The sequence below is a fragment of the Scyliorhinus torazame genome, chromosome 30 (genome assembly GCF_047496885.1).
Source record: "Scyliorhinus torazame isolate Kashiwa2021f chromosome 30, sScyTor2.1, whole genome shotgun sequence".
NCBI lineage: Eukaryota > Metazoa > Chordata > Chondrichthyes > Carcharhiniformes > Scyliorhinidae > Scyliorhinus > Scyliorhinus torazame.
The window spans coordinates 20,397,262-20,410,755 of NC_092736.1; the positions used below are offsets into that span (position 1 = coordinate 20,397,262).

General features: G+C 53.7%; 1 protein-coding gene across 4 annotated transcripts in view; it reads left to right on the forward strand.

Annotated features, from left to right (window-relative positions):
* The first annotated feature begins 2,370 nt into the window (after window positions 1-2,370).
* The window catches only part of ppcdc (phosphopantothenoylcysteine decarboxylase), a 198,325-nt gene continuing 187,201 nt past the window's right edge, over window positions 2,371-13,494 (forward strand). For 2 of the 4 annotated variants that reach the window (XM_072492918.1, XM_072492917.1), the window contains exon 1: window positions 2,371-2,517. In XM_072492918.1, the coding sequence (XP_072349019.1) occupies window positions 2,386-2,517 (132 nt within the window). In that variant the 5' untranslated portion in view covers window positions 2,371-2,385. Of the gene's footprint in view, window positions 2,615-13,494 lie in introns of all 4 variants that reach the window. The other 2 variants (XM_072492921.1, XM_072492919.1) reach the window with 2 other exon arrangements.

Here is a 13,494-nt window from a genome sequence, read left to right on the forward strand (position 1 = left end):
TACCCTAGGACCACTCTTATCCTTGTCCATCAGCACTTTAAAACTTACTGAATTGTGGTCACTGTTCCCAAAATGCTCCCCTACTGAAACTTCTACCACCTGGCCGGGCTCATTCCCCAATACCAGGTCCAGTACAGCCCCTTCCCTAGTTGGACTGTCTACATATTGTTTTAAGAAGCCCTCCTGGATGCTCCTTACAACTCTGCCCCGTCCAAGCCCCTAGCATTAAGTGAGTCCCAGTCAATATTGGGGAAGTTGAAGTCTCCCATCACCACAACCCTGTTGTTTTTACTCTTTTCCAAAATCTGTCTACCTATCTGCTCCTCTATCTCCCGCTGGCTGTTGGGAGGCCTGTAGTAAACCTTCAACATTGTGACTGCACCCTTCTTATTCCTGATCTCCACCCATATAGCCTCACTGCCCTCTGAGGTGTCCTCCCGTAGTACAGCTGTGATATTCTCGCTAACCAGTAGCGCAACTCCGCCACCCCTTTTACATCCCCCTCTATCCTGCCTGAAACATCTAAATCCTGGAACGTTTAGCTGCCAATCCTGCCCTTCCCTCAACCAGGTTTCTGTAATGGCAACAACATCATAGTTCCAAGTACTAATCCAAGCTCTAAGTTCATCTGCCTTACCCGTAATACTTCTTGCATTAAAACATATGCACTTCAGGCCAACAGACCCGCTGTGTTCAGCAACTTCACCCTGTCTGCTCTGCCTCAGAGCCACACTGTCCCTATTCCCTAGTTCTCCCTCAATGCTCTCACCTTCTGACCTATTGCTCCTGTGCCCACCCCCCTGCCATACTAGTTTAAACCCTCCCGTGTGACACTAGCAAATCTCGCGGCCAGGATATTTATGCCTCTCCAGTTTAGATGCAACCCGTCCTTCTTATATAGGTCACACCTGCCCCGGAAGAGCTCCCAGTGGTCCAGATAACGGAAACACTCCCTCCTACACCAGCTGTTTAGCCACGTGTTTAGCTGCTCTATCTTCCTATTTCTAGCCTCACTGGCACGTGGCACAGGGAGTAATCCCGAGATTACAACCCTAGAGGTCCTGTCTTTTAACTTTCTGCCTAGCTCCCTGAACTCCTGCTGCAGGACCTCATGCCCCTTCCTGCCTACGTCGTTAGTACCAATATGTACAACGACCTCTGCCTGTTTGCCCTCCCCCTTCAGGATGCCCTCTACCCGTTCGGAGACATCCTGGACACTAGCACCAGGGAGGCAACATACCATCCTGGAGTCTCTTTCACGTGCACAGAAGCGCCTATTTTAGGTGAATTGGATATTCTGGAATCTCCCTCAGTGTACCCGAACAGGCGCCGGAATGTGGTGACTCGGCGATTTTCATTGCAGTGTTAATGTAAGCCTACCTGTGACATTAATAAAGATGATAAGATTAGATTAACAGCCCCTTTGTCTCATGTCTGCGACATCTTTGCCAATCTCTCCTTCGCTCCAACCATTCACTGACTCTCCAGTCTGCCACACCAGTATACAATTCATCATGTATACTGTCCCTTGTCACTTCTGCAGAAGGGGCTTGCGGACTCGAAACATTAGCGGTTTGTCTCTCCACAGCTGTTGCTCGATCAGCTGAGTTTATCCAGCATTTTCTGTTCTCAATTACTCTTTCTGTACATTTTCATTTCATCCCCCCCTTTGCACAGAGCCTGTGTGATTTGAGTTGCTCCCTTGTGTTGTTGTGTGGGCAGCAGCACCTTGGCTTCCACAGGCCCAGCCAAGCCTCTCCAGTGAGACAGCTGCCCAGTCATTTTAATAGAGGGCTTTCACAAGGCGCAATGCACGCTGGGACAGACGGAGCGCCATTGCCGGACTTTCTATGGCCGTCCCTGACCCACCAGGAGCCGCAGGGGTGGCAGAGGCTTCCGGCACCATCCTGACAGGAGAGAAGTTGACTCTTCCCCCGCCCGCCCCTACGCCACACCCAAAGGAATAAACCCGCGCACGGCACCCCGCCCTGTTTTGCTGTAGCAGTTAGAACTGCTTCATTTCTTTTGTGAACCCCGGTGCTGGGGGAAGGAAGGGAAGCCGACAACCCTCACACGTGACTCTAAACCGGCGCCTGCGCCGCGCGGTGCGTCCCGGGTGTTGTAGTCCCTGCCGGCGGGCGTGGGAACTACATATCCCGGGGGGCAATGGGAGGTCCCTCCCAAGTGCGTAAGGGGAGGGGGGGGTCGCAGTTTTATTGATTCAAAGGAATGAGGCTCAGTCGCCCTCACTGGAATGAGAATTTGAACTGATTGGCCATAAGTTCAAGATACAGAGGGATTGAGCTAAGAATGGAGTGGAGGCGGTTGGGAGGGTGTCGGGTCAGGGATACCGCGTCCCCCCTCCTCCCCCTCCCGGCTCTCTCCATGTCTGTGAGCAAGTGCGGGGTGAATGGTTGGAGCCGAGCGGCCATGCGGCGCGTGCTGCTGGCGGCCAGCGGGAGCGTGGCGTCCGTTAAACTGCCCGAGCTGGCGGCGGCCATCGGCAGCCTGGCGCAGGTGAGAGGCTTCCCTCATCCGCGGGCTCAGCTTCCCCTGTCCCCGCCTCCACACAGCTAACCCCCCGCCTCCGCAATCAGCTCGCTTCCGTCTCCAGGTCAGTACTGAGGGAGTGCTGCACTGTCAGAGGGTCAGTGCTGAGGGAGTGCCGCACTGTCAGAGGGTCAGTACTGAGGGAGTGCCGCACTGTCAGAGGGTCAGTACTGAAGGAGTGCCGCACTGTCAGAGGGTCAGTACTGAGGGAGTGCCGCACTGTCAGAGGGTCAGTACTGAAGGAGTGCTGCACTGTCAGAGGGTCAGTACTGAGGGAGCGCCGCACTGTCAGAGGGTCAGTACTGAGGGAGCGCCGCACTGTCAGAGTGTCAGTACTGAGGGAGTGCCGCACTGTCAGAGGGTCAGTACTGAGGGAGTGCCGCACTGTCAGAGGGTCAGTACTGAGGGAGTGCCGCACTGTCAGAGGGTCAGTACTGAGGGAGTGCCGCACTGTCAGAGGGTCAGTACTAAGGGAGTGCTGCACTGTCAGAGGGTCAGTACTGAGGGAGCGCCGTACTGTCAGAGGGTCAGTACTGAGGGAGTGCTGCACTGTCAGAGGGTCAGTACTGAGGGAGTGCCGCACTGTCAGAGGGTCAGTACTGAGGGAGTGCCGCACTGTCAGAGGGTCAGTACTGAGGGAGTGCTGCACTGTCAGAGGGTCAGTGCTGAGGGAATGCCGCACTGTCAGAGGGTCAGTACTGAGGGAGTGCTGCACTGTCAGAGGGTCAGTACTGAGGGAGTGCTGCACTGTCAGAGGGTCAGTACTGAGGGAGTGCTGCACTGTCAGAGGGTCAGTACTGAGGGAGTGCCGCACTGTCAGAGGGTCAGTACTGAGGGAGTGCTGCACTGTCAGAGGGTCAGTGCTGAGGGAATGCCGCACTGTCAGTGGGTCAGTACTGAGGGAGTGCTGCACTGTCAGAGGGTCAGTACTGAGGGAGCGCCGCACTGTCAGAGGGTCAGTACTGAGGGAGTGCCGCACTGTCAGAGGGTCAGTACTGAGGGAGTGCCGCACTGTCAGAGGGTCAGTACTGAGGGAGTGCTGTGCTGTCAGAGGGTCAGTACTGAGGGAGTGCCGCGCTGTCAGAGGGTCAGCATTGAGAGAGTGCCGCACTGTCAGAGGGTCAGTACTGAGGGAGTGCCACACTGTCAGTGGTTCAGTACTGAGGGAGTGCCGCACTGTCAGAGGGTCAGTACTGAGGGAGTGCCGCACTGTCAGAGGGTCAGCATTGAGAGAGTGCCACACTGTCAGTGGTTCAGTACTGAGGGAGTGCCGCGCTGTCAGAGGGTCAGTACTGAGGGAGTGCCGCACTGTCAGTGGGTCAGTACTGAGGGAGTGCTGCACTGTCAGAGGGTCAGTACTGAGGGAGTGCTGCACTGTCAGAGGGTCAGTACTGAGGGAGTGCCGCACTGTCAGAGGGTCAGTGCTTTTTAAAAAAATATGTTTATTCAAATTTTTCCACCAAAATCTTTTAACAAACAGCCCCCCCTCATAACAAAAAGAAGAAAAAACACAAACACCACAATCAAAAATAATAAACTACTTATACATTGGGTTTCTCCCGCATATAAACCCCCCCCCCATATGACATTCAAAAGTACCCTTGGGGGACCCATCCCCCCCGCCGCCCAAATACCCCCCCGAAAAAGACCCCCTGGGTTGCTGCTGCTGCTGACCTCCTCCTAGCGCTCTGCGAGATAGTCTAGGAACGGTTGCCACCGCCTGAAGAACCCGTGCACAGACTCTCTCAAGGCAATCTTTATCCTCTCCAGCTTAATGAACCCTGCCATGTCATTTATCCATGCTTCCACACTGGGGGGCTTTGCGTCTTTCCATAATAGCAAGATCCTCCGCCGGGCTACCAGGGACGCAAAGGCCAGAATACCGGCCTCTTTCGCCTCCTGCACTCCCGGTTCGTCCGTTACCCCAAATAATGCCAACCCCTAACTCGGCTTGACCTGGACTTTCACCACCTTGGACATAGTCCTCGTGAAACCCCTCCAGAACCCATCCAGCGCCGGGCACGACCGGAACATGTGGACGTGATTCGCCGGGCTTCCCGAGCACCTCCCACACCTGAACTCCATCCCAAAGAACCTACTCAACCTCGCCCCTGTCATATGCGCTCTGTGAGTAACCTTAAATTGTATTAGGCTGAGCCTGGCGCAAGAGGAAGAGGAGTTAACCCTACTCGGGGCATCAGCCCACAGACCCTCATCAATCTCCTCCCCAAGCTCCTCCTCCCACTTGCCCTTTAGCTCCTCTACCGAAACCTCCTCCTCTTCTTTCATCTCTTGATTGATCGCCGAAACCTTGCCTTCTCCGACCCATACACCCAAAATCACCCTGTCCTGAATCCTCTGTGCCGGGAGCAACGGGAATTCCCTCACCTGCCGCCTCCCAAACGCCCTCAATTGCATATACCTGAACGCATTTCCTGGGGGTAACCCAAACATCTCCTCCAGCGCTCCTAGGCTCGCAAACGTCCCATCTATAAACATGTCCCCCATTCTTCTGATCCCTGCCCGATACCAGCTCCGAAAACCCCCCCATCCATCCTTCCCGGGACAAACCGATGGTTCTCCCGAATCGGGGACCAAACCGAGGCTCCCACCTCGCCCCAGGCCGTCTCCACTGCCCCCAGATCGTCAACGTTGCCGCCACCACCGGACCCGTGTACCTTGTCGGCGAGAGCGGCAGCGGTGCCATCACCAACGCCCTCAGGCTCGTGCCCCTGCAGGACGCCATCTCCAACCTCTTCCACGCCGCCTCCTCTCCCTCTATTATCCACTTACGGATCATCGCCACGTTGGCTGCCCAATAGTAGCCGCACAGATTCGGCAGCGCCAGCCCTCCTCTGTCCCTGCTACGCTCCAGAAACACCCTCTTTACCCTCGGGGTCTTATTTGCCCACACGAAACCCATGATGCTCCTACCTACCCATTTAAAAAAGGCCTTGGTAATCACAATGTGAAGGCACTGGAACACAAAGAGAAACCTTGGGAGGACCATCATTTTAATCGACTGTACCCTGCCCACTAGCGAGAGTGGCAGCACATCCCATCTTTTGAAATCCTCCTCCATCTGCTCCACCAACCATGTCAAATTGAGCTTGTGCAGGGCCCCCCAGCTCCCAGCCACCTGGATCCCCAAATACCGAAAGTTCCTTTCCGCCCTCTTCAATGGTAGGTCGTCTATCCCCCTTCCCTGGTCCCCTGGATGCACCACAAAGAGCTCACTTTTCCCTACGTTGAGCTTATAGCCCGAGAAGTCCCCAAACTCCCTTAGGATCCGCATGACCTCCACCATCCCCTCCACTGGATCTGCCACATACAGCAACAGGTCGTCCGCATACAGCAACACCCGATGTTCCTCTCCCCCTCGGACCAACCCCCTCCATTTCCTGGACTCCCTTAGTGCCATGGCCAAAGGCTCAATTGCCAATGCAAACAACAAGGGGGACAGGCGAGCACCCCTGCCTCGTCCCTCGGTACAGCCGAAAGTGCTCCGACCTCCGCCGATTCGTAGCCACACTCGCCACCGGGGCTCTATATAGGAGCCTGACCCAACTGATAAACCCCTCCCCGAACCCAAACCTCCGCAACACTTCCCAAAGATACTCCCACTCCACCCGGTCGAAGGCCTTCTCCGCGTCCATAGCTGCCACTACCTCCGCCTCTCCCTCCACCGATGGCATCATAATCACGTTGAGGAGCCTCCGCACATTAGTGTTTAGCTGCCTGCCCTTTACAAATCCCGTCTGGTCCTCATGAATCACCCCAGGGACACAGTCCTCAATTCTCGTAGCCAGCACTTTTGCCAGCAACTTAGCATCCACATTGAGGAGCGAGATCGGTCTATACGACCCACATTGCAGTGGGTCCTTCTCCCGCTTCAGAATCAGCGAGATCAGCGCCCCGGAAATTGTCGGGGGCAGGGTCCCCCTCTCCCTTGCCTCATTGAAAGGCCTCACTAACAACAGGCCTAGCAGGTCCACATATTTCCTATAAAACTCGACCGGGAACCCATCTGGCCCCGGGGCCTTCCCCGCCTGCATGTTCCCCATTCCTTTAACCAGCTGCCCCAACCCAATTGGTGCCCCTAAACCAGCCACCTCCTGCTCCTCCACCCTCGGGAACCTCAGTTGATCCAAAAATCGTCCCATCCCCTCTACCCCCGCTGGGGGCTCAGATCTGTACAGCTCCTCATAGAAGTCCTTAAATACCTCATTTACTCTCACCGCACTACGCACCCTATTCCCCCTGCTATCCTTAACTCCACCTATCTCCCTCGCTGCCACCCTCTTACGGAGCTGGTGCGCCAGCATCCGGCTCGCCTTCTCCCCATACTCGTACGTCGCCCCCTGTGCTTTCCTCCACTGTGCCTCTGCTTTCCCTGTGGTCAACAGGTCAAACTCCGTCTGGAGGCTTCGCCGCTCCCTAAGGAGTCCCTCTTCGGGGGCCTCTGCATATCTCCTGTCCACCCTTAAGATCTTCCCCACCAACCTCTCCCTCTCCCTGCCCTCTCTCTTCTCCCTGTGGGCCCTAATGGAGATTAACTCTCCCCTGACCACCGCCTTCAACGCCTCCCAGACTACCCCCACCTCCACCTCTCCGTTGTCATTGGCCTCCAAGTATCCCTCAATGCACTCCCGCACACCACCTCATCCACCAGTAATCCCACATCCAGACGCCACAGCGGGCTCTGGTCCCTCTCCTCTCCTAACTCCAGCTCCACCCAGTGCGGGGCGTGGTCTGAGATGGCTATGGCCGAATACTCCGTTCCTTTCACTTTCGGGATTAGCGCCCTACTCAAAACAAAAAAATCTATCCGGGAGTAGGCTCTATGTACATGGGAAAAGAATGAGAATTCCCTGGCGAGGGGCCTAGCAAACCTCCATGGATCCACTCCCCCCATCTGGTCCATAAACCCCCTAAGCACCTTGGCCACAGCCTCTTCCCCGTCTTGGATCTGGAGCGATTTAATGCTGGATCCAGCACCGTGTTGAAATCCCCCCCCATTATCAAGCTTCCTGCCTCCAGGTCCGGAATCCGACCCAGCATGCGCTTCATAAATCCGGCATCTTTTCACAGTAACTTCATTGAAGCCTACTTGTGACAATAAGCGATTTTCATTTCATTTCATCATCCTAGTTTGGGGCGTATACGTTTACCAGTACCACCCACACGCCCTGCAACCTACCGCTCACCATCACGTATCGACCTCCATTATCCACTACAATATTCTTGGCCTCAAACGACACCCGCTTCCCCACCAGTATTGCAACTCCTCTGTTCTTCGCATCCAGCCCCGAATGGAATACCTGTCCTACCCATCCCTTTCTCAACCTGACCTGGTCTGCCACCTTCAAATGTGTCTCCTGAAGCATGACCACGTCTGCCTTCAGTCCCTTTAAGTGCGCGAACACTCGGGCCCTCTTAACCGGCCCATTCAGGCCCCTCACATTCCAAGTTATCAGCCGGATTGGGGGCTTCTCACCCCCGTCGCCGACTAGCCATCTCCTTTTCTAGGCCAGTCACGTGCCCGTGCCTCCCGCATCCTCCAGTCCCCCAGACGGCGGACCCACGCCCCGACCACCTCTCCTATTTCCAGTTCCCCATTGGCCAATGCAGCAGCAACCCTATACCCCCCCCTCCCCGCGCTAGATCCATATCCAGCTCTTTTGCTCCCCCCATAACACTCCCGTAAGTCAGCTGACTCCTGCTGACCCCGGCCTCTCCCGTCTTCCCATCGACCCCCCCCCCCATGTGGGAATCCCCCCTCCCCCTCCTCCCTAGCAGTCAGTGTGCGCTCCTCTGACCCCCACTGCCGTCCTTCCCTCGCGCGGGAAAAAGCCCGCGCTTTCCTGAGCCGGCCCCGCCCCCTCTGGCGCAGCTCCTTTTGCGGCCTTATCTCAATTCCCCCATCCCCCAGGCCTCCCCTCCCTCCAACACCGGCGCCCACACTCTCCCACAGTCTCCCCATCAAATCCCTTCACCCATCCCCATCCAGCACCCAACCAAGGAAACATTCCCTACACGTTGTTAAAACCATATATACAGCAGACATTCCCCCCACAACCACAGACCCACAATTTGAGTCCAACTTTTCAGTCTGTATAAAGCTCCAAGCCTCCTCAGGCGTTTCGAAATAGTGGTGCCGATCTTGGAATGTGACCCACAATCGCGCTCGCTGTAGCATACCGAACTTCACCCCCTTCCGATGGAGCACTGCCTTGGCCCGATTAAAGCCAGCTCTCTTCTTGGCCACCTCTGCACTCCAGTCCTGGTAGATTCGGATCTGCGTGTTCTCCCACCTGCTGCTCCGCTCTTTCTTGGCCCATCTCAAGACACACTCTCTATCCATAAAGCGGTGAAACCTCACCACTACAGCCCTTGGCGGCTCGTTGGCCTTGGGTCTCCTTGCCAGGACCCGATGAGCCCCATCTAGCTCCAGGGGGCTGGGGAAGGCGCCCGTGCCCATCAGCGAATTGAGCATCGTGCTCACATATGCCCCGGTATCGGGCCCCTCAACTCCTTCAGGGAGACCCAGAATCCGAAGATTCTTCCTCCTTGACCTATTCTCCAGGTCCTCAAATCTTTCCGCCCACCTCTTCTGCAGCGCCTCGTGTGCCTCCACCTTCACCGCCAGACCCAAGATCTCATCCTCGTTCTGCGAGGCTTTCTGCCGCACCTCCCGGATCGCCGCCCCCTGGGCCATCTGGGTCTCCACTAGCTTCTCAATCGCCGCCTTCACTGGCGCCAGCAATTCTGTCTCCAGCTCCTCAAAGCAGCGTTTAAGAAACTCCTGCTGCTCCTGCGACCACTGTGCCCATGCTGCTTGGTCTCCACCCGCCGCCATCTTGCTTTCTCTCCCTCTCACTTTTCGCTGCTCCAAGATCCCTTTTTTCACCGCTCCACTCCTGCTCCAATCCACATGCTGTCGGGGGGACCTTGCTGTCACCTTCCCACACTGGAAGCCGTCGAACAAGTGCCGTTGGGGCTCCTCTAGAGAGCCCTAAAGTCCGTTCCCGGCGGGAGCTGTCGAACGTGCGACCTATTCAGGCATGGCCGCAACCGGAAGTCAGAGGGTCAGTACTGAGGGAGTGCCGCACTGTCAGAGGGTCAGTACTGAGGGAGCACCGCACTGTCAGAGGGTCAGTACTGAGGGAATGCCGCACTGTCAGAGGGTCAGTACTGAGGGTGCTGCACTGTCAGAGGGTCAGTACTGAGGGAGTGCCGCACTGTCAGAGGGTCAGTACTGAGGGTGCTGCACTGTCAGAGGGTCAGTACTGAGGGAGTGCCGCACTGTCAGAGGGTCAGTACTGAGGGAGTGCCGCACTGTCAGAGGGTCAGTATTGAGGGAGTGCCGCACTTTCAGAGGGTCAGTACTGAGGGTGCTGCACTGAAGGAGGGTCAGTACTGAGGGAGTGCTGCACTGACGGAGGGTCAGTACTGAGGGAGTGCCGCACTGTCAGAGGGTCAGTACTGAGGGAGTGCCGCACTGTCAGAAGGTCAGTATTGAGGGAGTGCCGCATTGTCAGAGGGTCAGTACTGAGGGAGTGCTGCACTGTCAGAGGGTCAGTACTGAGGGAGTGCCGCACTGTCAGAGGGTCAGTACTGAGGGTGCTGCACTGACGGAGGGTCAGTACTGAGGGAGTGCTGCACTGTCAGAGGGTCAGTACTGAGGGTGCTGCACTGACGGAGGGTCAGTACTGAGGGAGTGCTGCACTGTCAGAGGAGCAACAGGGAGGATGGGACCTTGATTTAAGGTTATCTAAAAAGACTGCACCTGAGACAATTTGACACTCCCTTGATCGTGCTGTGAAATGCAGCCCAAATGTTTTTAAGTGTGCTTCTGACTCAAAGACCTTGCACGCATGCCAAATGGAAACTAATTCGATAGTTTTCCCTCAAGTTTATGTTTCTACCCACAATTAACATAAGAACTAGGAACAGGAGTAGGCCATCTGGCCCCTCGAGCCTGGTCCGCCATTTAATGAGATCATGGCTGATCTTTGTGGACTCAGCTCCACTCTCCGGCCCGTACACCATATCCCCGAATCCCTTTATTCTTTAGAGAGGTATCTATCTTTTTCTTAAAAACGTTTAAAGAAGGAGCCTCAACTGCTTCACTGGGCAAGGAATTCCAGAGATTCACAACCCTTTGGGTGAAGAAGTTCCTTCTACACTCCGTCCTAAATCTGCCCCCCCCTTATTTTGAGGCTATGCCCCCTAGTTCTGCTTTCCCCGACCATTGGAAACAACCTGCCTGCATCTATCCTATCTATTCCCTTCATAATTTTATATGTCTCAATAAGATCCCCCCCGCATCCTTCTAAACTCCAATGAGTACAGTCCCAGTCTACTCAACCTCTCGTCATAATCTAATCCCCTCAACTCTGGGATCAACCTAGTGAATCTCCTCTGCACTCCCTCCAGTGCCAATATGTCCTTTCTCAGGTAAGGAGACCAAAACTGAACACAATACTCCAGATGCGGCCTCACCAACACCCTATACAATTGCAGCATAACCTCACTAGTCTTGAACTCCATCCCTCTAGCAATGAAAGACAAAACTCGATTAGCCTTCTTAATCACCTGTTGCACCTGCACACCAGCTTTTTGCGACTCGTGCACCAGCACACCCAGGTCCCTCTGCACAGCAGCATGTTTTAACATCTTACCGTTTAAATAATAATCCATTCTGCTGTTATTCCTCCCAAAATGGATAGCCTCACACTTGGCAACATTGAATTCCATCTGCCAGACCCTAGCCCATTCACCTAACCTATCCAAATCCTTCTGCAGACTTCCGGTATCCTCTGCACTTTTTGCTTTACCGCTCATAGTGTCGTCTGCAAACTTTGACACATTGCACTTGGTCCCCAACTCCAAATCGTCTATGTAAATTGTGAACAACTGCGGGCCCAACACTGATCCTTGAGGGACCCCACTAGTTACAGGTTGCCAACCAGAGAAACACCCATTTATCCCCACTCTGCTTTGAGGTTGTATTTCAGTTTGTTATTTTTCTGTCAATAGGAACTGCATCCCATTTATTTGCATTTAACTCTGTTTGCCACCTATCTGTCTAATTCACTCACTTCTGTCACCTGCAATCTTGCTCGTTCTTCCTCAGCCTGCCGTGCCCTGTAATCTGATATAGTCACCAGGTTCCAGTGTCATGTTCCTCCTGCGTCTGTTCAAATCAAAGTCAGCACAGATATGCATTATACATTAATGATCTGGAAGAAGGAACTGAAGGCACTGTTGCTAAGTTTGCAGATGATACAAAGATCTGTAGAGGGACAGGTAGTATTGAGGAAGCAAGGGGGCTGCAGAAAGTCTTGGACAGTTTAGGAGAGTGGGCAATAAAGTGGCAGATGAAACACAATGTGGAAAAGTGTGAGGTTATGCACTTTGGAAGGAGGAATTTAGGCGTAGACTATTTTCTTAATGGTGAAATGCTGAGGAAATCCTGAAGCACAAAGGGACTTGGGAGTCCTTGTTCACGATTCTCTTAGGGTTACGTGCAGATTCAGCCGGCAGTTAGGAAGGCAAATGCAATGTTAGCACTCATGTCAAGAGGACAAGAATACAAGGGGGATGTACTTCTGAGGCTGTATAAGGCTCTGGTCAGACCCCATTTGGAGTATTGTGAGCAGTTTTTGGCTCCGTATCTAAGGAAAGAGGGCTGGCCTTGGAAAGGGTCCAGAGGAGGTTCACAAGAATGATCCCTGGAATGAACAGTTTGTCGTATGAGTAACGGTTGACGACTCTGTACTCGTTGGAGTTTAGAAGGATGAGGGGGGATCTTATTGAAACTTGGGTACTGCGAGGCCTGGATAGAGTCGACGTGGAGAGATGTTTCCACTTGTAGGAAAAACTAGAACCAGAGGACACAATCTCAGACTGAAGGGACGATCCTCTAAAACAGAGATGAGGAGGAATTTCTTCAGCCAGAGGGAGGTGAATCTGTGGAACTCTTGGCCGCAGAAGGCTGTGGAGGCCAAATCACTGAGTGTCTTTAAGACAGATAGATCAGTTCTTGATTAATAAGGGGATCAGGGGTTATGGGGAGAAGGCAGGAGAATGGGGGATGAGAAAAGTATCAGCCATGATTGAATGGCAGAGGAGACTCGATGGGCCGAGTGGCCTAATTTTGCTTCTATGTCTTATGGTCTTATGGACTCATCACTGCCCACATCTACCAATCTGGAAAAGAACCATTCTCATGACGTTTTGTCTCCTAGCCACCTCTACATCAATAGGGCTATATTCCATTCCCACATTACAGTAGACTTGTGTAAAAGCCGAGTTTCTAAGACTACATTTTTAGTCTAAAATTAGGGAATCGATTTTTACATGAGTATTAATTTTGATGTGTTGTAACCCACACTCTCCCATTGTCTCGCTTTTGCAGAGTTGCAAGGTCAGAGACTTTTCTGCCAACCCTGCCCCAAAAGCATCGCAAAGGACCACAGCGCACACCAGCGAGGTGGTAACCTTGAGAGTGCATTTTGATGTTGCACAGTTACGAGTTGCTGAACCTCAGTGGTGTGCTAGTCATTGTGTGAGTTTGCACTAGGGAAAGTTTGACGTCAATGGTAGGCAGGTTGTAAGCATTTGGACTTCCGGGCTAAAAGTCAGGGGTTCTCTTATATATGAGATATATGGAAAATGTATTTACTTTTAGCCAAAGGTCGAGGGGGAGGGTGACTTTTACACAAGATCGACCATTACTTGCGTTTATATGGTAAATACTTGAAGGGATGTGTTATAACCTGACTGGAGGTCACAAGGTCAGGAACATCAGATTCCCTGTTGCCTTATCTGAATGTCTCCCCAGATGAGGGGACAAAATTACACCCTTAAGCCAAGGGCCCCATGGGACATAAATACCAAGTGCCCAAGTGTCATTCGCTTACAGTCATCGCTTCCGTG